Source organism: Sabethes cyaneus, chromosome 2 (assembly GCF_943734655.1).
Source record: "Sabethes cyaneus chromosome 2, idSabCyanKW18_F2, whole genome shotgun sequence".
Classification (NCBI taxonomy): domain Eukaryota; kingdom Metazoa; phylum Arthropoda; class Insecta; order Diptera; family Culicidae; genus Sabethes; species Sabethes cyaneus.
Window position 1 is genome coordinate 221,011,387 of NC_071354.1, and position 25,479 is coordinate 221,036,865.

The 25,479-nt window shown below is 42.3% G+C and overlaps 1 protein-coding gene across 1 annotated transcript; it reads right to left on the reverse strand.

The window, feature by feature from the left end:
- Positions 1-32: 32 nt before the first annotated feature.
- On the reverse strand, positions 33-24,007 carry LOC128734174 (myb-like protein P). The gene is made up of 5 exons (XM_053828219.1): positions 22,731-24,007; positions 10,163-10,261; positions 10,028-10,098; positions 9,288-9,964; positions 33-9,227 (listed from the first exon to the last, which is right to left on the reverse strand). Exons 1-5 carry the CDS (start codon positions 23,139-23,141, stop codon positions 8,641-8,643), a joined length of 1,845 nt encoding a protein of 614 aa, XP_053684194.1. The 5' UTR covers positions 23,142-24,007; the 3' UTR covers positions 33-8,640.
- Between the last annotated feature and the right edge of the window lie 1,472 nt (positions 24,008-25,479).

Consider the following 25,479-nt stretch of genomic DNA (forward strand, 5'->3'; position numbering starts at 1 on the left):
TACATTATAAAATTTTGTTTATTAATATTCACTTATCTTCGCGTCAGCCGGTTAAGCTGGTTACCCCATGGCTTTTCCCTTTCACATTGGTTGTTCAATAGTATATAATATGAATTGTTTAAATTATTCAATAGCACTATTTGTTTTTGAAATAGAATAAATATTCATTGGGTTTAGCCTGAAGAATAATATAGTTCTAATTGAGATATTTTATCACTGTTTTGCGCGAAAAGTAGGTTCCATTTTTTTTTTGATAAATTTAAAGCAATCGCTGCGGATTTGATGAACTCCCTCTTTCAGAGCATCATGTTTTCAAAACGAAATCAAAATAAATAATGAGAAAAAAGTTGAATACTTGCTGGTTGTTCTTGTTGTACCGTTGAATTTGCTGAAAATGGATTGAGATAATCCTGTGTGGTACAATAAATTCTTCTAATCATCTATGTGCTACAATAATAGTAGGTATTAGTTAGCACAACCTTATCAACAATATGCCGATACGTTGAAGTCGTCGTTTGAATGTTGGCCTTTACCTGTACGTTCATCGTATTAAAACATTACATTCTGCTTATAAACGTGCTAAAAGTTATAAAATGTCGAAAAACATGCTTTGATACTGTTCTTTTTTTTTGCTTGACACAGAGCCACTTCCAAATTAAATAATAACGAGATACATTAGCAAGTTGCTTGTTAGGGTTCTACTTACTCACTGTGCGACCTCCTGTCCGACTTGCTTAGTTTAGGATTGTTTGCTCTCCGCTGATTTGAAATTGTCTAAACGACTTCCGTTCGTACGGTTTAGCTGGATTGGATGTGGGTGTAATGTTCGAGATCAAATCATTGTCAGTGGCATGGAGCTAGTAGTAGGGGTAATAATACTTTATAGAAAGTGTTAATTAACGCGCTTAGAGAGCAGCGAACAGGACGAGACCTCCTTCCTATTTCTACCGCACAAAATACTGGTCAGGAACAACAAACATAAAATCACTTACAAACGAGTAGTTTTTTTTTTACTTTACATATTGTTGCTCTAATCATCTAGTAATAAACTTGTTGGAAATCAGGCAGTGTTTTACAGAATGTGTTTAACGGCGAGCCTACAGATTTCACTAATACGTACTAACTGGAGAAGAGAAACTGTTCTTAGCAAGAGAAGCCTTGCTATGTGATCTAAAATATGTACTAAACTGCATGTTTGACTCTCTAAATAGTGCCCTTCAAAACGTTTACATTTCTGATCGATCCGTTAGCTGGCGCTACATTTGCTATAACCACTATTATAGTTAGCAATTGTGTCTAGATTTATATTAAATACAATACTACATCCACTAGCGACCATGCTTGTTCGCCCTCTCCATTTGGGCATCGTAATTTTCTTCGACGCAGTAAAAACGCCTCCTGTAGTAGTAGGTTCAGTATCAAAGTTTTTTTTTGCCACCTGCGCTATTTGTTTTAACTCTGTAATGTACTCGAAAAGCCACACCGGTTTAAATGGCAGCTTGAAATTGTTTTAATGTTTAGTTATTTTTTGTTCGGTTTTTCGCTCGCTCGCTCGCTTGAGACTGCGGAGCAAAAATGATTTGAATGTTGACCCTCGTTGTTAAACTAAATGTGGCGAAAAAAACTAGACTTTTAATCAACTATAGATCACAAAATACAATTAAGTATGTTTTTTTTTTCAAAACACATTTCGACATTAAGCTTAGAGATGAGAAATCCTAGACAACGGTTTGTTTGTTCATTACTTTTTTTGATGAAGTTCATTTATAGCCTTACAATACTAGAAGTAAAAAGTAAAATCTCACATTCGCTGGTATGCTGGCGAGAGAGTGGTTTGAAGTGAGTAGAATGAATTGTAGAACGACACTGTTCTCCTAGGTTGTTCAGAAGGAGATTATGGCGCATAGTGGGTGAACGAAGCTCGATACTGTGGCGATGGTCACTGTCACGACGCGTGCCAGCAACAAACGGGACCAATGGCTTTACCAAAAATTTAGATAATTCTACGTTAAGCGTACGTTTGTCCGCACTGACAATTATCAAAACGCGAGCTTGACGTTCAGTTGCCAGTTAATTATGTTCTGTTCCGCCCGAACATATTCTCGCTTGTCTGTTTCCTTTTTCGTGAACTGTGGCTGCAACCTTCAGGGCACGAAAATTGATTTACTTTAGTTAGTCCGTGAGTAAGATGTAGTTCTACGTCAAATTTTTTTTAAATAAAAACACATCACTCGCGGTTTATTGCTCCGGAAAAAAGCAGGCGGATCTTTTGATTAGTATCCATCGTGGCAGATGAAAGTTGCTTAACGACGATCGGGTCGTTCTTCCGGGAACATGTGATTGCTGAACGCTTTCCGGGTTCACTATCATAAGGTTTACGTCGCACCAGGCCTCGAACTGATTTTAAAGAAAGTGGTAGTCGTCAGTCGAACGGATCTAGAAATACACCTATAAGAATATCTGCATGTGAGGAACGTTGCCCATTGATAATCAGATTAACGCCGCTGAATTTAAGCAGAACAATTAGAGGGCCCAGGTGACTTCCTTGAGGTACACCAGGCTAGATTGCTATCTTACTTACTTATGCCGAATTCAGGAGTCGACTCCACATTACTCGGTCTTGCGCTGCCACTCTCCAGTCGCCCCTAACACCCACTGTTCTAGCATCCTCGTCAACAGCGCTCATCCAACGGGTACGGGATCTGCCTCCAAGTCGTCGTCCTCTGTCGGGTTCTCTGCTAAATATTGTTTTTGCTGGTCTCTCAACCGGCATCCTTGCTACATGACCAGCCCATTGTAGCCTGCCGTATTTTAGTTGCTTCACAATATCCGCATCTTTGTACACTTGGTATATTTCATGATTCATGCGCCTGCGCCACACTCCTTCGTCTAATCTGCCGCCAAGAATTGATCGCAGGATCTTACGCTCGAAAACGCCAAGAGCTCGTCGGTCGCTCTCTTTCAACGTCCACGCTTCGTGGCCGTAGAGTACCATCGAGAGAATTAGCGTCTTACAGAGCGCGATTTTTGTACGGAGTTGTAGGCTATGGGACCTCAGCTGGCTACGTAATCCATAGAAGGCCCTGTTGGCAGCCGCAATTCGCCTTTTTACTTCACGGCTCTCATCGTTGTCACATGTCACTAACGTACCAAGGTAAACAAATTCATCGACCACTTCAAAAGTATCTCCATCTATCACCATCGCAGTTCCAACACCCGGAGGGCTACCACGCTCTCTACCAGCCACCATATTCTTTGTTTTGGTAGAATTTATGGTAAGCCCTATCCTCGAAGTTTCCTCCTTAAGATGCGTGTACGCTTCTGCCACAGCTCTACAGTTAACACCGATGATATCGATGTCCTCCGCGAACTTTAGGAGCATATGAGATTTCGTGATGATGATACCGCTTCTGCGCGTGCCGGCCCTTCGAATAGCACCTTCCAATGCAATGTTGAACAGTAAGTTTGATAGTCCGTCACCTTGCTTCAAACCATCTAACGTCACAAACGAGTCCGATGTCTCACCCGCTATCCTGACGCTTGATTTTGAACCATCAAGAGGGTAGCACGTATCAGCCTAATCAGTTTTGTTGGAAAACCATGTTCAAGCATAATCTGTCACAGCTCGTTTCGTTAAACTGAATCGTACGCCGCCTATAAACAAATGATGAGTCTGCATGTTGAATTCCCGGAATTCTCGAAAACCGCACTGGTATTCACCAAAGAAGGTTTCCTACAACGGCCTCAGTCTGAGAAACAGGATGCCGGAGAGAATTTTGTATGCAGAATTGAGGAGAGTAATACCTCGATAATTGCTGCATTCGAGTCGACGGCCCTTTTTGTAATTTCTCCTCAGTCCATACTTTTAGTATAACCTGATGGATTGCACAATATAGCCGTTCGCTCCCGACTTTCAAAAGTTCGGCGGGGCTGCCGTCCTTTCCAGCTGCGTTGCCGCTTTTCAGCTCTCTTCCTGCTTTCCTAACCTCGTCCAAAGTTGGTGGATCCACAGCTTGTCCATCATCCTCAATTGTTATCCTGTTTCTGCTGACCGTTCCATCTTGTTCACCATTCAACAATGCATCGAAATATTGCTTCCAACGCCTAGCCACCTCCGATCTTTTGGTAATCAGGTTCCCCTCCTTGTCGTTGCACATAACAGGAGTTGGCACGGTCCGGTTCCTGATTCCGTAGATCGTATTAAAGAAGCTTCTCGTATCGTGCCTCTCGAAGCAATTCTCCGCCTCCGCAAGAACGCGATCCCAGTGCTGATATTTCTTCTTAGTTCGTTCAGGTTCTCTCCGAGATGTTCCCCGATCCGCTCATCAGTCTTCCGAGAGTACTCTGCAGCAACTCCCTGCGCTGATAACCGCCGAATGTTTAGTCGTATCTTCCTCGTTGGCTTCGATTTGAATACGTTGGACAACCGTGCACGGATCTTGCTTACTACGGGATAGGTCCGAGTCAACGTTTGGTCCCCGGGAGGATCGCACGTCTGCGACATCAGAAAAGTGCCGGCCATCAACCAGAACCAGGTCGATCTGAGAGCAGACCTCTCCATTACGGTGTTTCCAGGTGTGCTTCCGAATGTTCCATCGTGCAAAAAGGGTACTTCAGATAACCATTCCTCTGGCTGCAGCGAAGTTGATTAGCCTCAGGCCATTGTCGTTTGTGGTAGGATGGAGGCTTTCTCTACCAATAACGGGACGAAAGAACTCTTCACGTCCGACCTGTGCATTTATATCCCCGATGACTATCTTTATGTCATGTCTTGGGCACTCATCATAGGTCCTGTCGAGAAGATCATAGAACGCCTCTTTTACGTCATCGGGCGCGTCGTTCGTCGGTGCGTACATAATTGTCAGACTGTAATTAAAGAATTTGCCCCTAATTCTCAACTCACCTAATGATACGCTTCATTTGTTTTCCATGTAATACGAATCCGACCTCATGCTCCGCTTTATCGCCGCCACTGTAGTAGATGTGATACTTGAATGTCGTGCCCACAATAGGATCTACTGCGCGGAATTCACGTTCTTCCGTCTTCAGCCACCGCACTTCCTGAATGGCTGCAACCACGACATTCATCTTCTGCAGCTCTCTTGCCAGGATTCCCTCGCATGCCGGTTCAAGTAGAGGCCTGACATTCCAAGTACCAAGTTTTGAATAATCGTTGTCCTTTTCTTTTGCCTGGGTTCATGCCGATTATCCGGTTGTAGTTCCTTTCCTGAATTTCTCCTAGCGAAAGTTGTTTAAGCATACTGCCTTACTGGGGCTGCGATACCTAGTCTCGCGGACAGGGCTGCTGTCTTGGGTATTAGCCCGTCCGCTCCGGATCAGTCGCTGTTGTATGCCGCCCCTAACCTGGGATAGAGCCGCATACTTGGTACGGAAACGGCGATTCACCGTGCAGTGGAATCACCGTCGCGAGCCGCCTCTAACCTGGAGTCAGACGCTTACGACTGGCAAGGCTGTTCCTTTTGCCAATACTCAGCAGATGCATGAGTGCCTCCTTCCCTGTCGGTATACGACCTTAGCTTCCACCGGGGTTGGTTACCCGATTTTCTCGAAGGTTGCTCGTATTCCGGCTGGTACAACGAGGAGGATTGCTAGATTGCTATCATGATGTATAAAACGTCTGTTTGAGCTTGTTGGGCTCTTCCCCTCCTTCACCAAAAAATTTTCATTTCTTTCCCCTACCGTCCCTTCATCAATTGTAGAACCATCGTTTCAAAAAATATTAATATATATGTATGACCGCATTTCAAGGTCAAGACTAAAAACTTGAGATTAGTCTATATACTTTCCGTTATGTATAATGTAAGGCACAGTAGATTAGCGCTGGTAGAGTACTGGAAAGCGGAAACATGTTAAGCAGCGCTTACATAGTGTTTACAGTAAGTATGGGTTCTCTACTCTCAAGTGCTGCATCAGAATATCGGAATTGTTTTATTACAAATTTGTGACAATTTACGCCAAGAAATGATTACGAGTTTGCATATACTTCATGCTCGCAATCTGGTACGTTCCACAAGCAAACTTGCCAAGGAAGCCAAAATTTTTGAACAATTCGTGCAAAGAATCAGCAAAGAAAACTTGCAGGCATCTTCCAAAGCAAGAGAGATGCGCCATTTGATTACGGGGCGGGTAAAGGAATTGCGAGTGATTCGCTCGAAGAGATTGCTTTCTTTGTTGAAGAAGGAAAAAAAATCATAATTCCTTTCTTCAATAGAAGCTGTTCGGCATCGATGCTGTATCTAACAGCCGTACAGTACAGACCGGTTCATTTTACAGAAGAAATTTGAGAATCTTTCGGAGAAAGTGAAAGTTTAAGTTCCAAATTATCTCTGAGGATCAATACGTTGTCCTACAACAGCATGGAACGCCATGTCACAGATTAAGTATGTCTCTCGAGTCAATATTGGGCAACAAACATCTTAGGGTTCCAGTCTCGAAGAGATCCGATGAGAAATCGAACAGCTAAACCGACTCCCGGCAGAAGTCTCCTAAAATAAAAAAGAAACTACTAGCAACGCATCTTCATTGGATTGCCATTCCAGGATAACGTGAAACTACCGGAGGAATGGATGGAAGGTATGCTTTGTCCTATTTACAAAAAGGGCGATCGTTTGGATGTTGTAATTACCGAGATGTAAATAACGTTGGCTCGGACCACTACCTAGTGATTCTTAAGACGCGCCCAAAACTCTGTTGTGACCAACATTCGGCACCGACGCCAGACGCAGACAGTTGTCGCTGCAAACTATGCGCACTCATTCGAAGCTGCGCTGCCGGAAGAGGACGAGCTGGACGAAGCCCCTCTCGAGGAGTGTTGGAACACTATCAAAACAGCCATTAGCAGTGTAGCGAAGAGCTCCATCGGGCATGTGGCACGCAATCAGCGGAACGATCGGTTTAACGATGAATGTAGGAGCCGCCTAAAGCGGCTGCATCTTTCTCAGGAAACGTGAAAGTTCTACCAGAAACTGAACGGAGTCTGCAAAAGTTTTGTGCCGCGCCCGAAATGTGTCGGGATAAGAATGGCAGTATTTTGACGGACGATCGTGAGGTGACGGAGAGGTGCAAGCAGCACTTCGATGAACACCTGAATGACGCCCAGGCGGAGAACTAAGACAAACCGGAGAGCTATGCCACCCCCATCAATAGGCAAAAAGGCCGTGAATACCGAGTTACCACGCACCATTTGTTCGTTGACTTCAAAGCCGCATATGATACCATCGACCAGAAAGAGCTATGGAAAAACAAGAACGAGTACCGCTTCTCCAAGGAGGTCATAAAACTAATCAAATCTACGATGGAGGGTACACAGTGCTGTGTTCGGATTTCAGGTGGATTGTCAAGTTCACATAGAGGGCTTCGTCAAGGTGATAGTTTCTCATACTTGCTGTTCAACATAGCGCTACAAGGAGTTCTGAACGATGAATATTATCGGCAGAATATCTGTGGCGGTGGCTAAACAGAACACCACACTAAAGCGCGAAGCAGAATAAATTGGGTTAAAGGTAAATACGTCTAAAACATGGTTTACTAGTAAAGGCGGACAATGCGCTTGTTATGGGCTTCACAAGAAATTGCGGTCGAGCAGACTAAGCCCCCGTACCGCTTGTTCTATACGGGCTTGAAACGTGGATAATGCTCGAGGAGGACCCGCGACCTGCGTGTGTTCGGAGTTTTCGAAAGACGAGGCTAAGAACGATCTTCAGTAGCGTACAGGAGAACGAAGTATGGAGGCGGAGGATGAGTCTTGAAGTCGCACAGCTCCATAGCGAACCCAGAATTCAAAAGGTGACTAAAGCTTGTTGTCAGAATGCCGAACGACTACCCTGCAAAGATGGTGTTTGCCCCAAATCCGGTAGAAACAAGACGACCAGGGGCGCAGCGAGCAAGATGGTTAGACCAGGTGGAGCGAAACTACGAAAGGAGATGTAGTCGCAACGATTAACCAATTTGCATTGCTTTGTGAAAAGCCTTAGTTTCGCCCATATTCTGTATTTCGAACGAGTTGAATTCTGGTTTTAGTTTTCAGAAGGTCGCATAATCAACCCTTTTACATGGTTTATGCATCCTTCTGAAAACTAAAGCCAGAAATGTTTCGATCAACTTGACAAATACTATCCCTTAATTTCTTTTGAGTTGTTACTCCGTCAGGAAATCTTTCGTTCGATCTGTTGTTTTTTCGAATGGGGATGTTTTTCCCGCAGAAAACTTTGCAAGAGAAAACTTGGAAAGTTTGGTCAAATGCGACCTCTTTTTGAATCATTCCCGAATCACGCGTGATCCAGTTAATAAAATTAAAATATGCAAAAAATAAAACAATGATTAAAACGAGGAAAATCACGAATACTTAAACAAACCATCGCCTACTGTTTCGAGCTCCATTCCCCAATATGAACCGCTAGCTGTACCGTCGAGTTGTCGATTCACTCACCACTCACCCCAAATGATTAACCACAGGTCCGATATGTCCCACTCAAACTTACCTTTCACTTGCTTCACGGCTCGTATGGCATTCACAGGATATACATACCTACGTACCAACCTTACCTTACCTTCACGCACTGCGTGCATATGCACGCACGTTATTCACCCATCATTTACACTCCCCCTGCGCATTTTTTTTTACTTTGCCACAATGGTTGTCGAGTTCTCGATGATCTCCCCCGTGCCGTTGCTACTACCGTCGACCATGTGATGATGGTGATGGTGGTGGTGGTGATGATGATGATGATGGTGATGAAGTAAACTATCGTCCACCAGTAGATTCAGCTTATTGTTATCGACAGTTGACTGCGGTGGTTGCTGTTGCTGTACTTGTTGTTGTTGTTGTTGTTGCTGCTGCTGCTGCTGCTTTGTTGGTGTTGAAGGTTGTTGCTGTTGTTCCTTTTTGCTGTCGGATGATTTGTTCCGCCGGAAGAAGCTTAATCCACTTTTTTTACTGCTGCTTTTTACCGGCGTATCCGGTGCGGTTTCGCCTGTGGTGTCCTTGTCTTTGTCACCGGATTTGTCGCTGTTTGCCGACGATTTATCACTGTTTGATGACTTGGAAGAGCGAAACATGGGGAAGAAATTATGGCTTGAGGAATTTTTTGACTCTTTCTGGGGAGTTGGTGGAGTTGTAATGGTAGCAGTGGGCGATGGTTGAGTTGTAGGAGGACTAATCGCCGGAGCTGCTGCTGTGACTGCGGAAGTTGGCGATGTAGGCGAAGCTTGCTGCTGCTGCTGCGAGCTGCTGGATGCAGCTGATGGCACTGAGTTACTGCATTCGCTGGTGCAAGATGAAGGTGAGGTCGCTGTGGAAGGATGCTCCTTCGGAGGTGATGAACTTCCTTCGGCTGTTGGCAGTGTAATACCATTGGGCTTGGGACTGCAGCTTCCATTGTTGGAAAGAGTCAGACTTTCGGTTTCCTTGTTCAATTCGTCTATGCTGCAAGGATTGCTGCTGTTGCTTCCGTTGGAGCGTTGCTCAGTTTGAGGTTCTTGCTTTTTGGCACTGACACTGAAACTGTTGTTGTTGTTGCTGCTTGCACCATCCATAGCGTCGGTGTGCTGCTTCTCTGAGTTTGATTCCGTAGTGGTACTGTTGTTTGTAATTGCACTTTGTTGATGCTTGTATAGTTGCGGCTGTTTGATGCTGTTGTTGTGATGTTCATGAGTGATGGGAAAATGCTGCTGAGCCCGCTGCTGGTACTCTTCGCCCATGTCGCGTTGCGTTTGATGCTGCTGTTGATGAAGATGCTGAGGTTGCTGTTGGTGTCTTTGCGATTGTTGTTGCTGTTGAGATTGCTCGTACGATGGCGCCGTATCAGGGCCAAACTCAGTGTATACGACTAGATTTTCCGGTGGACCACTGTCGACGCGTCCCTTATCGCGGCAAGCCTGTACCGCACTCCAAACATCCTTCAGTTCACCGGAGAGATCGCGATCCTTTAGGATTTCTGGTTTTCTGTAGTGAAAATTGGCGTTGCTCATTCATTTTACCCTGAATGGTATAAACAGAATTACTTACCGAGATAAATGCAACGTGGGATTCATAGCCTCCACAAATTCGCACATCAGATCGACCAGATTCATTCGTTCCTGCAAGGAGTTGGCAAGCTGGTTTTAGATATAGTTTAGTTTGGTATATTGAGGAAAATCTTACCGGTGTGTCTGGACATTTCCGTCCGGCTTTCTTGAGCACCTCAGGACTTGCCATTACTGCGTACACTAGTGGAGGTGCGCGGGGGCTGCCAGGGGGAATCTAAAAATAAGAAATAAGACAAAAAAACATAAGTCAGTACCTATCATGTGTATTCACAAGCACGCATATAAAAATTATTAGATTATCGCTCACTCAATAGCGATAGTAGCATAAAAGATATGCGATATTACAATAGGTCTACAAAATTGGTCACAGTAATGAGTCCACATAACAAAAAATTGTGTTTATTTCTTTCTTGTATTAATTTAGCGATATTTTTATGGATATTGGTATTAAAATTTTTATAAAAAATGAGTAACTATCTGTACCTGGCAAAGACGGAAGAGAATTTTTCATGTGTGCTTCTTTGGTTTGTTTATAAAAGTAATTTCGAGTAAATCATTTTCACACATGCAAAGTCCAGTCAGTTTCATGTCACCAAGTCACTCATGTAAAATGCGCTAGTAATTTCATGAGTGAAAAATATTTCTTGGTTATTCAACGAGTATTCCAAGTTAGTGGCCCGATGAAAATGGTCCGTTTTAAAAAGGTTTTGTCATTGGTTGAATGTGAATCTATCAAAGACACTCATGAAGAAGTAATAGCGATAGCCAAGCTGCAGAGCCACCAACATAGGAGGGAGGAGGTTAAGAAGGCAATCTGAAGCTGAAAAACGGAACCACGGTATCCCAGCTGAACTTCTAAAAGCGGGGAGCGATCAGCTGTATGACGCAATCCATCGGATCATTGTCTCATTTGTCCTATTTTCGAAAAAGGACATCGACTCCAGTGTAAAAACTATCTAGGCACTATCTAGGACTATCTAAACTGAGCACGTTAGCGAAGTACTTCGTCGGCGAGTAGCAACCTGATTTTCGTGAGGGCCGCTCCACGACAGATCAGATGTTAACCCTGCGTCAGTTACTAGAGAAGTTTCGGGAGTACAACTTGCAGACTCATCATCCGTTTGTGGACTTTAAAGTGGCGTAGGACTTTGTCAAACGGAATGAGCTGTGGCAGATAATGGTAGAACATGGTTTTATGACGAAACAAATCACTAGATAGGTCAAAATCATGCGTCAGAATAGCGGGTGAGACCTCATCCGCTTTCACGACGATGGATGAATTAAAGCAAGGAGATGCCCTCTCTAATCTGTTATTCAACATTGCCCTGGAAACTGCAATACGAAGAGCAAATGTGGAAAGGAATGGAACTATCATCACGAAATCTCACATGCTTCTTGGTTTGATGACTTCGAAATCGTCGGAATCAACCGTAGAGCAGTGGAGGAGGCCTTTCAGACCTTTTAAACGGGAAACAGCGAAGTTAGGACTTACCATTAATACCGCCAAAACAAAATACATGGTTGCTGGCAGTAGGGTTACCAAGTCTGAAAACTACAAAAACCAGCCCCGGGGGTAGTGCAGGTCGCTGTGGCGTTTTCGTTTTGGATGAGGAGGACATCCCAGTCGCAACCACAACGAACATTGAATGGATTAATGGATTATTGAAGATAGCTAGTTCTAGAGTGACAACAACTTGGTTCTGGCGCTCATAGGCAATTTAATGTATACATTAAACCTATTTCCTACCACCGTTTCAAAAACGCATCGCACTCTTCTATCGATTCTATGGACAGTTAAGTTTGAGGGTATCAACTTGAATCCAAAGAAAAAATCTAATCGACCTGTTTTTGCACAAAACTTGGATGTTACATGTAACAAAATTACGGCCGTGTAAACATAACAAGTCTTGCTAACTTTCAGTCAGCCCAAACTAGTAACTTTGCCCCTGTTGTTGAACTAAAACAAAACTATTCTGGAAGTTGCAGCTTGTTATCTCTGCTGGAAAAAGTGTGGGGTTAAGGAGATGATTGCCTGAAGATATTTGGTACACAAATGTGCATTTTGCTCCCTACGATAAAACTGAACCTTGTCGTGGTGTAGGGCTTTTTAACTAATCAGTAAATGAACAGCGGTCACGTTTACTTCTGAATGTGGGTATATATCAAAATACTTTTGTGATTTCAAGTGGGACTCGGGGTAAAAATTTACCAAATGTGATTGTTGCGTTGTTCAGAAAGTGCTTTTATTCCGTTTAAGAATAAGGCCAGTATGGGGATCTCTGACAATAGATGAAGTTTTCTGGGATTCATCCCTATTTATAACAACTGTCACAAATACAGTGAACCCCCGTTCGTTTGAACGATTCCTCATGCAAACTAACGGGGTTAGTTTTTAATTTGAACAACTGGTAACCCTAAATATGCTGGAACTTGTGTGAACTGGCTGCCCTGCTCTTTGTTATTGTTTTGGTAGTTTGATTCAGTTGGCAGTTGCAAGCAGCGAATATTCATTCTCCGATCGGATTTCTACCATAATCGTTGGGAAAACGCAATGTGAAACAGAATAAACACGCTAGATCAGCACAAACAAATCATTGTCTGCATAAGCAAATGATGTCATAATGAATATGACGTTTGAACCATTTTTAATTTGCACGTCGTGCAAACCAACGGGGTTCAAATTAAAAAGTGTTCAGATTAAAAACGGTCAAACGAACGGGGGTCCACGGTATCTCCGAAAAATGTCGGATTGATTCAGTTGGTCGGGGGCTTAGCGTTAGTAAGGGGATGTAAGCGGGATACCAGATCCGATTGGATGCCGAAGGACCACTCTGTAATGATTACGGGTAATAGCACTTCTTAGGTAGCAGATGGGAAAATTAGGTCAATTCGTGTCGCGTGTTCAAGTTTCGGCTAGGCGGTGCTGCTAGATAGAGTAGGATTTTTGCACTGGCCCCGTGGCTGTCCTGAGCTCTGATGGCTGCCCGCGGGCTCTGTCTATGGGAAGGGGTCGAGTCTTAAAGAGACGTTTAAGCCCAGAGCTTTACAGCACTTTGGTCTCGAGGGTTGGAAGGCGGGCGAGTCTCTATATTTTGAAGCTTCTGTCGACTACCGCGAACGTCCAGCTTGTGCTGCGCACAATTTACTTTGTATCGTGGGAATGCATTGTGAATGCTAAGGGGATGAAAGATTAAATTTGCCCTGATAAGTTGATCCGAGTTGCTCCGAAATTTGTCTTATCTATTGGTTCATTTGTGGCTGTTTGTGTTGGAAAACTAAAAGCGGGCGCGCGGTTGAAGACCAGTGTCAGGCGGGGCTGACGAATTCTCCACTTCTTCACTATACCACATATTGCAACTCGAGTGGTACAAAAAGTCCAAAGCACATTTACAAATTCGATCTATTATTTTTCTTCTCATCATCATCATTATCATCATCATCGTCATCATCATCGTCATCATTATCATTATCATCATCATCGTCATCATCATCATTATATTTAAAATATGATATTCCGGCCTTTGGCAGAGAGATCTTAGAGTCAGTTCGTGGAGTCCGCGCAGGGCCGAAACGCCTCCGCCTGCGGGTATAGGCGTGACGGCTATGCTTGGGGCTCTACCTGTGTTTTAGTGGGCGCCAGTGCCTGTCTCGTCAGGTAGAACTGATGTTTGAGGTCTCCCTGACACTTTGTTGACAACACAAAAGGGCCCAGCGCAGAGTTTTATACGCTATTAAGCGACCAGTTGGATAACCCGAAAAAAAGGAAAAAAAAGGAAAAAAGGAAAATGTGCATTTTGCTGGGCTCGAGGTGCTCGAGAGCTACATCGACTCAAAGTTCTCTGGAAGTTCGGTGGCCATTTCTAGAGAAACGGAGTTCTGTACAGAGTTAGCTGGTGGAAGCCCGTAGATGATCATATGCATATACGGGTGTTGAGAATTAAGGGCAAGTTCTTCAACTACAGCTTAATCAACGTATACTGACCAACAAATCATAAAACCGATGATTTCGTCCCTAGTTCTATGATAGGTTCAAAAGGATCTATGGAATGCGCACGACTAGAAAATTCAAGATTCTAGCTCCCAGATCGATCATGTCCTGTTTAACGCTCTTTGGAAGTCATCGATGTACCGTCTTTTCTTATCGACTTTGACACTAGGACTGAGAGGACGTTGCGTTTCAACATCCAGCGATTGACGGCAGATGACGTTGCAGTGGAATACACCAGAAAGCTTGATCAACGAATTGTAGAACAACAGGAAGAAACGGAATAAGATGTAAGTATAGCGGATCATTGTCAGAATCTGGGCAGAAGAACAAATGCCAGAAGAGTGATTGGCTGGCCTCATGTGTGCTATTTTTAAAAGAGGACATCGTCTCCTCCAGTTTAAAAACTATCGAGGCATTACACTGCTCAATTCAGCTTTCATGATGCTGGATAGACTGAAGCAAGCGGATGCACTCAGTAACCTGCTATTCAACATTGCCTTGGAAGATGCAATACGCGGAAAGGAACGGAATCATCACGAAATCTCAAATGCTTCTTGGTTTTGCGGATGTCTTCGATATCATCGTAGAGTCGTGTCAACCATATTCCAGTGGAAGAGGCCTTTAGGCCTTTTAAAATGGAACTGGCAAGATTGAGGCAAGATTAAAACTGCCAAATCGAAGTACACAATTGTTGGTAGAGATCGTGGGTGTCCAAATAGTTAAAATTGCGAAAATTAGTTCGATTCTGAAGTTGATCGACAATATTGTCGAGTGAATAAAATTTCCCTGAGAGAATTTCGAAATTCCCTGATTTCCCTGATCCAAAAATGAATTCCCTGATATTCCCTTATTTTCCAGGAAATCGACACCCTGGCCTTGTGATAACGATGTAAGCCGCGAAGTGAAATAACGACTTGCAGTCGCAACTTCTACGGATTAGGGTAACCAACATATTTTAGACCCCGTCAGCAGCTGTATATAATTTGGACACTTCCATTTGATTTTACTGTAAGTGTCCAAATTATGTACAGCTGCTGATGGGGTCCAAAATACGTTGATTACCCTACATAGCCTACACGTCCCGTAGTTTGCAAATTCGTACAAAACTAGCACTCTACAGAACACTAATCCTTCCGGTGGCTCTGTACGGACATCAATCATGGACGCTAAAGGAAACTGACTGACGAGTGCTTGGGGTTTTGAGCGTAAAATTCTGCGATCAAAATGTAAAAAATGTGGCAAAATAAATTGGGGCAGGCATGAATTACATCAAGTATACAAATATACTGATATGGTGAAGGTAGTACAATGTGGCAGGCTGCGGGGGCTTAGTATGTGGCCAGAATGCCCGACGAAAGAGTAGTAGAAACTATTTTCAACAGAGAATCAGGAAGAGGCCGTTGATTTCGCGGCAGACCCCGCACCCGATGGACGTGCGCTGTTGAGGATGACACACGGTCGGTTGGTGCTCGAGCGGATTGGAGAATGGCAGCTCAGGACCAACTGTTGTAATGGAGGACTATAATTCGTTCTGCGCAGGATCAGAGGAGGGAGGCGGGGGGTAAGGATCGAGTAATCGGAGCCAATTATAAGCGGATTCAAATCAGACTTTTCTTCCATGCCGTAGTTGTCGATATTGCGTAATTCTTAAATCACCGAGGATTGGTAAATAGGAATCTCTACAACCTATAAAGCGTGCTCTAGTTGTTTAGAGTCGACCATCACTGGAGAAACTTTTTGTTTTTAAGGTGAAATTAGTCGTCATCGATTCTGCTGATTTCAAAAGCAGTTTTTTTGTTTGAAACAACAATTCTGGTCATGAAAATATATTCGCTGTGTTCAGATTGGCATGAAGAATGCAGTATTTACGATTTTATAAACAGTACCCCGCTTTTGGACCCAAAAACTGCTTCCGAAATTGGGCTCTCTGACGAAAAGTTAATGACTGCTAATTTCCCGTTAAACACGTATAGTACCGTTCCCCATACTCAACTATCGATCGAGAAGTTTAATCTAACCAGTTTTTCTAACCGCGATGCCGTAGTCTTACTTGCATTTGCTACTCATAACGCACTGCATGTCACGTTGCACGTTAGGTTTAGAGTGTTAGCCGCAATTCTCGGATCTCGGTGTGGGCTTTCAGGTTAGACTCCGTTTCTCTGGAATAGATCGACCTTATGTTTTTATGATTAATGAAATCAGACGTTCGAATAATTTATATAACGATAGTCTCTTAAACATATCTCCTACATATGTAGAAGAATGTAATGAAACATAGGTGTTTCAACCAGATTTCCTGAAGTAAGTAATTAAGGCTATCTGAGCACTGTTTTCAATTTACAGTTGTACAGTTATTGTTTTGTTTGATTGGGACGAATACTTCGTATGTCGTTTTGTAATATGTTGAGCACCCCACAAGTCATTGGTGTTATTATTCTTCTGGAAAGAGAAACTTCCTCCTGTAGAATATTGTCCATTTTATTAAACGTTTAAATAAGCAATTGATCTGAGTCTAACTCTGTCCTAACATTTTTAATGTTTGCGGCTAATCGATTTTGATGAAGATGAACCCGCCAACCCCCCAACCGGGAAAAGCGGGAAAAAGACGGGAATTTCAAATCACCGGAAAAAAAGCGGAAAAACCCGGAAATTTCGACCAACCACCGGAAAAATCACTACTCTTAACATTTTTTAATCGCAACATCATAACACTTAATTAGATTTTGTAAATATTTTGGGTATTCGACCAGTGAAAGTGAAACATTACTTGCACTGTCGTTTTATTATTAACTTTTTCATGTTTGTGTTCATTTCTAGACCTGGACGTGTCAGCTCAAAGGTAGCTTCTCCTTTAAAACTCGAAACGGAGTACGCTCCAGTGCGCCTATTTAATTTATGCGATTAAATGCGCAGATAAAGGAGCGACGAGTTGAATTGAATTCAAGATGTCTTCGGGTGTTGAGCCCACAGTAGCACATTCACTTGAAATTCGTTTTTAACAACAAATATTACAAAATAAACTTATTATAAACTTATAAACCTAAACTCCACTTGGTAAGAAACTTCAAACAGTAAACGAAAAACTCAGCTAGCAGCATGCCCGAACCGTTCTTATAAAGCTTTTTATAGTAAAATTATCGTTCTTTATTTCAACTGCTGTATCGGTCGAGCCATTTCTAAGAAAATTTCAGAGAGAAGACCCTTCTATCACCTTTCTTGTACCTTGTTGGATTATTTCCGCCGATAATGGAAAAGATTGTTAACAAAAAGTTCTTAAGATAAAGTCGAAATCTCTTGCCAATGTCACGCTGCCGGAAGACAATTTACAAGTGTTTGCTAAAGTTAATATTGGATTTACAGCAAAACCTGTATCAAATAAAAAGAAAATTGATCAATGAGAAAAGTATAGTTTATTGTTTTAGACTAGCTGTAAGGCATATTTCGTCGGTCTTTTTTAAAAAAGATGTTTGAACGATTGCCTCTTATATATCCTTTTACGTGCTTTGTTAACGCTTCTCTTAACCTAATCCAGAATTAATTACCTAGGCTCCCTAAATTGCGCTATTTTGTTTAGAGAAATTAGCGAAAAAGGGGCATATGACGGAAACATCTGCTGAGAAGACAAAACAGGAGTTCACGTTACTCGTTTCATTCCCACCGTTTAAACATAGCTTGTCGACATACCAAAGCACTAAATGTATAGATCATTTCTGGACGACTGCCACCGCTAACTCTGGAAAACCCATGGAATATCTGAAGTGCTTCCTGAAGAAATTTCAATTCTTTCTCACGGGAATACTTCAGCGTAACGTGGGTTCTTCCCAAAAAAAAGAATTATCTTGTGATATTTCAGCTCGAGCAAAGTGCGAAAGCACAGCATATCGTATATGATGCTGTGAATAATGCAGAAAGGGTTTCAAAGATGCCTCACTTATTGGTCCATGCCCGTCATGGATTTCACCTGTCGTAACCACGCTACGCCAGTTACCGCATTCAATTAGGTCGTTTTTAGGGACTTTGATATATGCCCTGCATCCAGTCCGCCGGAATTGCTGTTACATCATTTGGGCTAATAAAGATCGACTTAAATGCGTGTACTGAGTACACGGCGGGCAATAGCTTAAGTTTGTGAAGAGATAGAAGGTTGCGACTTTCGACAAAGTTGCTTATCTAGTTAAGACACATGAAGAAATTAAATTCATTTAGAAATATTTTAGAACCGTAATGAGCTAGAAGGTTGCTATTTACTACAAAGTTGTTTGTAAAGCCAAGACGCATTTGGTAACGAACACTGAAGTTTGGAACAAGTCCGCTAGATGGAGTATACGGTGAAATTTAATTCATTTGGCGATATTTCCGAACCATGACGAGATAGAAGGTTGATGTTTTCGACAAAGTTGTTTATCAGGTCAAGATACTTCCGATGATGGTAAATAAAATTCGGAATTAAGTCAGTAGTAGGTGGAGATGATGAGAAATTCAAATTCTTTTCGGAATATTGCGGAACCATAATGACATAGAACACTGCTGTTCGCTACAAAGTGGTTTCTGTAGTCAAAACACGTTAGATAACGCTTCGTTGTCCTTTTCACCATTGATTGCGTTGTCAATTCCAGCCAATCAACAGCAATTTTTATGGTTTTTTGACAGAAGCAATTGATACGTATTGCTTCAACTTTTATCAAAAGACAAGATGAAGAGCACAGACTGATCAAAATTCTTTTGACGAAGCAATTTCGTCGTCTACATCGTCTAGCCATAAAGATCACCAGGAAAAGATACCTGGAAACCCGTGCTGCGTTTCCATCACATTGTTTAAAAATATTTTAGAGAGTGTTTGAGTCCCTATTCTTCCCAGGGTCGCTAATAGGTTTATTCGAAAATCTGGCAAACACAAATAAATGTCTGGCCAAAATCTGGCGATCAATTTGACCGATGGGGAGGACTTTTTCGGGAAACGTCTTGCCAGTTTTGTTCAACGCAGGTACAAAATGTTGTCTACAATTAGGAGTGATGCCTTTTTGCAGAACGGAGATCTGGCAAAAATCTGGCACATTACCAAATATCTGGAAGATTTTGAAGATTTTTGTCTGGTATGCAATAAAAAATCTGGTAATATCTAGATTTATTAGCAAAGCAAAACCATGGGTATAAACGTCCTTCAGAACTAGACCCTTCTTTATCGATAGACTTCGCTGCCGGTTATTAGAGTACAGGAAAATCACGGCGCTAGTGCAAAGATCCTATTAACTCTGTGGCGGCACTACCCAGTCGAGACTCGAACAATCGGCGACTGGTTTATTGGGCCAGCATCGTACCCCGGAGCTAACTTGGCGGGCAGGCTTAATGCCAACGTTAATGCTTGCAATTATTAACGTGTGCGTGATGATAAAACCAAAACTATATGTTTTGCTAACGCGACAATATGACTGAAGTGCACTCTCTTGTATACTCATTTGTGCACTCATTTGTATACAGCTTGCTTTTTTCATTGGGCTCGAATACTTTACTCTTTCCTTGTATTACGTGTGTGTTATTTCCTGTATAATATAAGTAACCGTAATTAGAATATTATACGATTGTTAGGAATCTAATGCACATTTTTCATTCTCATCATCATAGCAGGAAATAAAACAAACAAATGCTCGTTTAGTATTGTTTTATGGTAAGTATCATCACAATTCTAACATTCTAATGTTTAAAGCATTACCTCAACATACCATAGCAAACTTCCTTAATACCATACTCATTATAAAACTGTACACCTGATTATTATATAACTAATGTGAGTCATTAATAAATTGATATAAATAAGAGTATCGTAAGTGTGCTACTTGGGTAAGTTGAATAAGTATCATGTATCTCTAGGTGAGGTATGTGCATTATTCAGTTTGTCAACATTGTCGGTGATTCACAAACTCTGTTTTGGGAAAATCGCCAAGAGAATACTATTTGCAAACATTTTGGTGTTCCTTTCCAGACCAGATAAGCCATTTTACAGTTTATTCGACATAAGCTGAGATATCGCAAAAAGAAATATGATTTTACCAACTGCGACATCTAACGGGACAGTTCTAAATTTAACCGATCATTTTCAAATTCGTCTTGTCTAGACACACAACTTTGTCAAAAACCGCAACCTTCTATCGTATCATGGTCATGAGATATGATCATAAGATTATAATTTGACCACGTGCGCACCCTAGTGAGACAGTTTCAAACTTTGTTATGCATTACCAAATGTGTCTTGTTCGAACAAATAACTTTGTAGAACACAGCAACATTCTATCTTGTCACGACTCTGAGATATTCCAAAAAAAATCAATATGCTCATTATAAGCGCCATCTATCGTATCAGTTCCGAATTTTGTTGTTCGCAATCAGCTTGATCTCGTCCAGATAAACAACTTTGCCAAAGACAGCAACCTTCTATCTCTTCTCAGTCCCGAGATATTAGAGATTTTAGTATCGAGATTCTAGAATCATTTATGTTGGTCGCCATTTGCGTCATCTAGCGAACCAGTTCTCAAACTCTATTGCTCGTTTCTAGATGCGTCTTAAATAGATAAACAACTTTGTCGAAAACCGCAACCTTCTATCTCATGCCAGTCCTGAGATACAGGCAGAATTATTCGCCGTGTACTCAGTACACGACGCGACCGCGTACGTAACTTTTTTTAACGCGACCGCTCTAGGGTTAATGCAGCGACCTATCTGGTTTTTGGGTTATTTTTAGACACACAGATTGTGACTCTTCTTCCGTCAACTGTAGAAACCACCGACCGAGAAGTTTTGATCTAACTTGTTTTTACTTTCAGGACGACGATACTATGCAGCCCCTTACGATTTGCAAGTTACTGCGTGTGACGTTGTTCGTCCGTAAGCGTGTTAGTCCGTGTTTCTCAGCGCGGGTCTTCGGAGAAAGGCTCTGGTAGGGACACGCCTCGGCACGTCCCTTGCTTTTTTTCAACAGTAATTTTTTATGTTGGCCGTTCTGTATATCCTAGTTGTAAAATTCTTTCCTTCTTAGTAGTTTGATAGTCACTAGCTATGAGGAACCTCTATTAATAACAAGATTACTTCTTGGAGAATCTAAGAGCAAAGAGTGTCAAATTGTGTGGTTCAAAGTTTATACGCTTTATCTTCGAATATAGGTTGCTGCCATTGAGTTCAATTGTGAGTCTGAATTTGTCAAGTTAAGTTTGGTTATTTCTTTGAAATCGTAATATTTAGCAAAGCAGTGCAAAGATGCTGGAAGATCGTACCTCAAAGCCAGCTGAGACACCGCCGGGAAATTTTGCATTGAACAGAATTCTGCTTATAGCTACAGAATGGAGGAGAATTGGCGTGTCTAGGTCGTGGGGTTCCAAGTAAACATCTTTTTGATTTTCTCGATCGTCGTTTTAACACTTGTTGAACTGATACGCGGAACTTTTCTCCGAGTGAAAAGTTGAAATAATTTAATTCGAGTTTATAGTTTGCGAACAAACTTATATATTTAGTGATAACTGCCATAGAAACTCGCATTGAGTTATGGCCCAATTAAATTTTCTTTACTGAATACTCATTTTACCTTCATGGCCTTTGCTTACACGGAAAAAATCAAGTTTGAATCAGGTCGTTTGTTCATTTCGGGAAAATCAAAACCGAATGGAAAAAGATAACAAACACCAAGCTAAGCATCTAGTTTGTTGACTGTGCCAAACCAAAGTTACTTTGAAATGTTAATCTCATCTATAGCCTAACATATGCTTTACCGTTCACCGACCAAATTTGAGTCGTAAGGTCGAGGCTGACGCGTGCGTTTGCGCAAGTCCACTTTTTGCTTTTCAACGCTTCAGCACACAAAAAATAGTTTTATGTCTCGCGAAGATACACATGAATGGATAGATATAATTCAATGTAATTATTTCGTAGTGAATTAAATTTCACTTTTTATATCAGACTTCCGCGCGGCGCGCTGGCTGGTGGTAAGCTAAGGCTTGAACACCTTCTTCCGAGCAGCGTAACCGCAGTTTGCTGGGCGTGAATCGTGTATCACAGTCCATAAATGTAACGTCGGTCGATCTAAGAGCAGGGTAACGGGCCCAGTTCTGATTCTACACGTTGAGTTGATTCTTACTACAGCTACACTTGATCATTCTCATGGGAAAAATGTACGCACAATGCGTGCCATACTCTATATTATTGCTCTCCATACTATGTTTACGTTCTAGATGCAACATGTGCGCACGATACACAGATGATTTTATTTAGTTTCATACATATGGTGCAACCTTTGGGTAATAGAGGAAACAATTTACTGCCCTTTTTTCTGCGTTTGAAACGCGATTATTCACCATAAGTTACGACCTAGTAGGAGAAATTGTAATTTATTGAAGTTTGGTTCGCACAAATTTTATGTTGCCCTATCAAGGGTTTGAATATTTTTTACAATGTTGTGTACAAAAATTACGATTACAACACTACTTTCGGGAGAAGTGTGTAGCTACCAGCTTTGAGAGGTTACCGTGCAATTCTTTATTATTTAATACATTCCAAAAAAATTGCATGGGAAATTGCATTCCGCAACCAATCGTTGGAAACCCTTTTAGTTTCCCGCTCGAGACAATGCCGAGCATGACCGTAAAGGCAGACAACAAAAGAATCGTTTCTTACAACCATTGCACTTGCAGCACCAAACCACAGCACTTACCTTGCCGACCTTCATGCCACCGTACAGGGGAATGGGTGCGTCCGGGTTGTCCGGATTGGCGATCCGCGTCCAGCTGAGCACGTTGATGAAAACTTCCTTACCGTCGATGGTTTTCTCCTTGATGCACATGTGCGGTTGCGGTGGATTCTTAAAAGTTCGAGACGCTCGCGAGCGTCGATGGGGAAAGTTGTTCGGTATTCCATCGATCGTGAGATCCTGCTGCTGCGGAGACTGTGGCAGCCCTGTCCCGCCCCCAAGACCGCCAGGGCTTCCGGGAGGATAATGGTTTTGTTGCTGGTAATGATATAAATCGGCACCGTTGTTATTGCTGCTGCTGTTACCGCTGTGCTGGGGAAATTCATGCTTCGGAGAGTTACGGTTGATTGAAACTGGAAATTCTTGGGTATTCATAGCTAGTTAGCCTCCCTGTGACCCTGGCAATTTATTCCTGAGAAAGTGCGAAGATTGATGTAAATTTCTCGTCAATTTTTCAACGAAATTTGCTGTCCAACTTGAGCAATAATGGCCAATTTTTCTATCTCTTCCGATAATAGCTCCACTCCTTATATCAATCACAATACGGCACTTTTGTCATCTGAACTAAAGAGAAAACGATGTGCTTTCCGTACAAGACAGCGAATAGGTAGTAAGGGAAAGGAATTTGACACAACCAAAACTGGATTGCTGCCTCTCCGCAACCACTCCTGCCGTCGAAAACAATCAGATAATTCCTCTAGCAGCGAGATTCTTTCATGCTTTTCTTTGCTTGTCCTGTAGCTGCGTGGTCCAGACTTCGAGTTGACACAAAGAAAAATCGCCAAAATAAATGCCAGCAGCGGTGAATGGTAGAAAATCCCCAAACAATATTTTTGTTGTATCTGCCACCGTCACTTGACCAACTTATACCAATAGGTTCGGTAATAAAAGGAACTACCCACTTTCCTCCACTTCGTAGCTTTCTACACATAAAGTTCAGCAGCTAATTGTAATGTAAATGCATTTTCTTTTCCCGATTTTCCTCGCTCCGGAACTCAGACGCAAACTGAGCAATAAGTGAACGAAACAAAACACTGCGAAATAAAGATCTGGATCTATTTCCGAGCCATTGTTTATTTCTTTCCTTGATGGCGGCCCAGGAGGGGGAGTAGCTCAAAACATTCTCGGTATAAATTTTCGTGCAAAAGGTGCCGTTGGGCGGACGCGGCACTCGCGACGTAGCGATCCGGAAAACGTATATTAGAAACAATCGGTATTACTTGGTATTTTCATTTGCGTTTTTCTTTCGTTTCACCCGTTCACAAAGATCTGCTACTGGCAGCACACGAAAAACGACGACGATGGCCCTCTTTTTTTGCTTCTTTGCGCTGTGTCGAAAGTTGGAAAATTTAATGCACTGGTGTGTTGTCAAAGAGCTGAAAACATTCACCAATACATTGCGAACATTGCGAATGAAGCATAGTTTTTGATTCTCACATGCAGAGGGACACGATTGTCAAAAATGAAATCTGATCGTTCAAACGGCGATGTTTGACATGTGAACGATATAGTACAATGTGAACTGGGCAGGCGCGGAAAAACATCCCAAGTAACAATTTCAGGCCGATTAAACACTTTAAAAACAGATTTTAATCAACCTTTGGCTGGACGAACGACAAAGGTTTTGCTATTATTTGAGCTGGCTGACAATTGGCAGGACCTGTTACGTTAACACGGCTGTAATTTTGTTATTTGTAACATCTGAACTTTAAATAAAAATAGGTCGATTAGATTTTTTCCTGATATCTTTCCTTGTTTCTTAGGATTCAAGTTAAATTTCATACCTACCCTTCCCTAGAATAGAGAGAGCACCCTTCTTCGCGTTTTCGCAACTATGACGCTTATCAAAGGTTTTTCCGCGCTTTTAACCCTCTCTGTCCCATGTCGCTATACTAAACTCGCTAAAATCGATACTAAAATCGCTAAAATCAGTCGATTAAATGTTTAAGGCATCTAAATACGGATATTTCGATTTCAGGACGTAGTAAAACCCAAGGTGAGTTAGTCTTGACTAACCTTGGTAAAAACATGATTTTACAAACCGTATACTTGTGCTTGACGAATCGCTCATTCACAGCTTTTTCAGGCGACCAGAAACTAAACCACCAGAACAAACCCAACCAACCCACCCAAAGAAACTCATATCATATAAATGCAAGAGATGGCTGGTAAACGGCTGAATAATGCGTACCGTTGATGCCTGCACGTGTAGGCATAAAATAGACCCTACAGTGGTTCATAGCCTCTTATTCAGCAACTCCTATTCCTACCGCCTCGTAGTACCAGCCGGGATACGAGAAACTTTGGTGGAGATCGGGTAACCAACCCCGGTGGAAGCCAAGGTCGTATGCCGACAGGATAGGAGGGCTCTTTCGAGCTTCGTTGGCCCTCCGGCGAAACAGGGGGATGGTGTAGCAGGCTTTGCCGTCACCACGAAAAATACTAAAGCACGGAACGAAGAACAAGGAAAGTCTTACTGGAACAATCGGAATAAACCCGACGAAATAGAGACGAAAAAGGACTATGGATTGGAAACTCGGGACGTAGAACTGCCGATCTCTCAATTTCCAAGGGAGCACTCGAGTGCTCTCCGATGTATTGAAGAGCCGCAAGTTCGACGTCGTAGCGCTGCAGGAGGTGTGTTGGAAGAGCTCAACGGTACGTACGTTCAGAGATGGACATACCATCTACCAGAGCTGCTGTAACACACACG

What these genes read in the sequence shown, in the direction of transcription:
- LOC128734174 (XM_053828219.1), bottom strand. Translation starts at nt 23,141, where the DNA reads ATGAATACCCAAGAATTTCCAGTTTCAATCAACCGTAACTCTCCGAAG. An exon ending in GTGGCATGAAGGTCGGCAAG is followed by an intron (nt 10,262 to 22,730) that starts GTAAGTGCTGTG and finishes TCTTATTTTTAG; the next exon opens with ATTCCCCCTGGCAGCCCCCG. An exon ending in CCCACGTTGCATTTATCTCG is followed by an intron (nt 9,965 to 10,027) that starts GTAAGTAATTCT and finishes TTTTCACTACAG; the next exon opens with AAAACCAGAAATCCTAAAGG.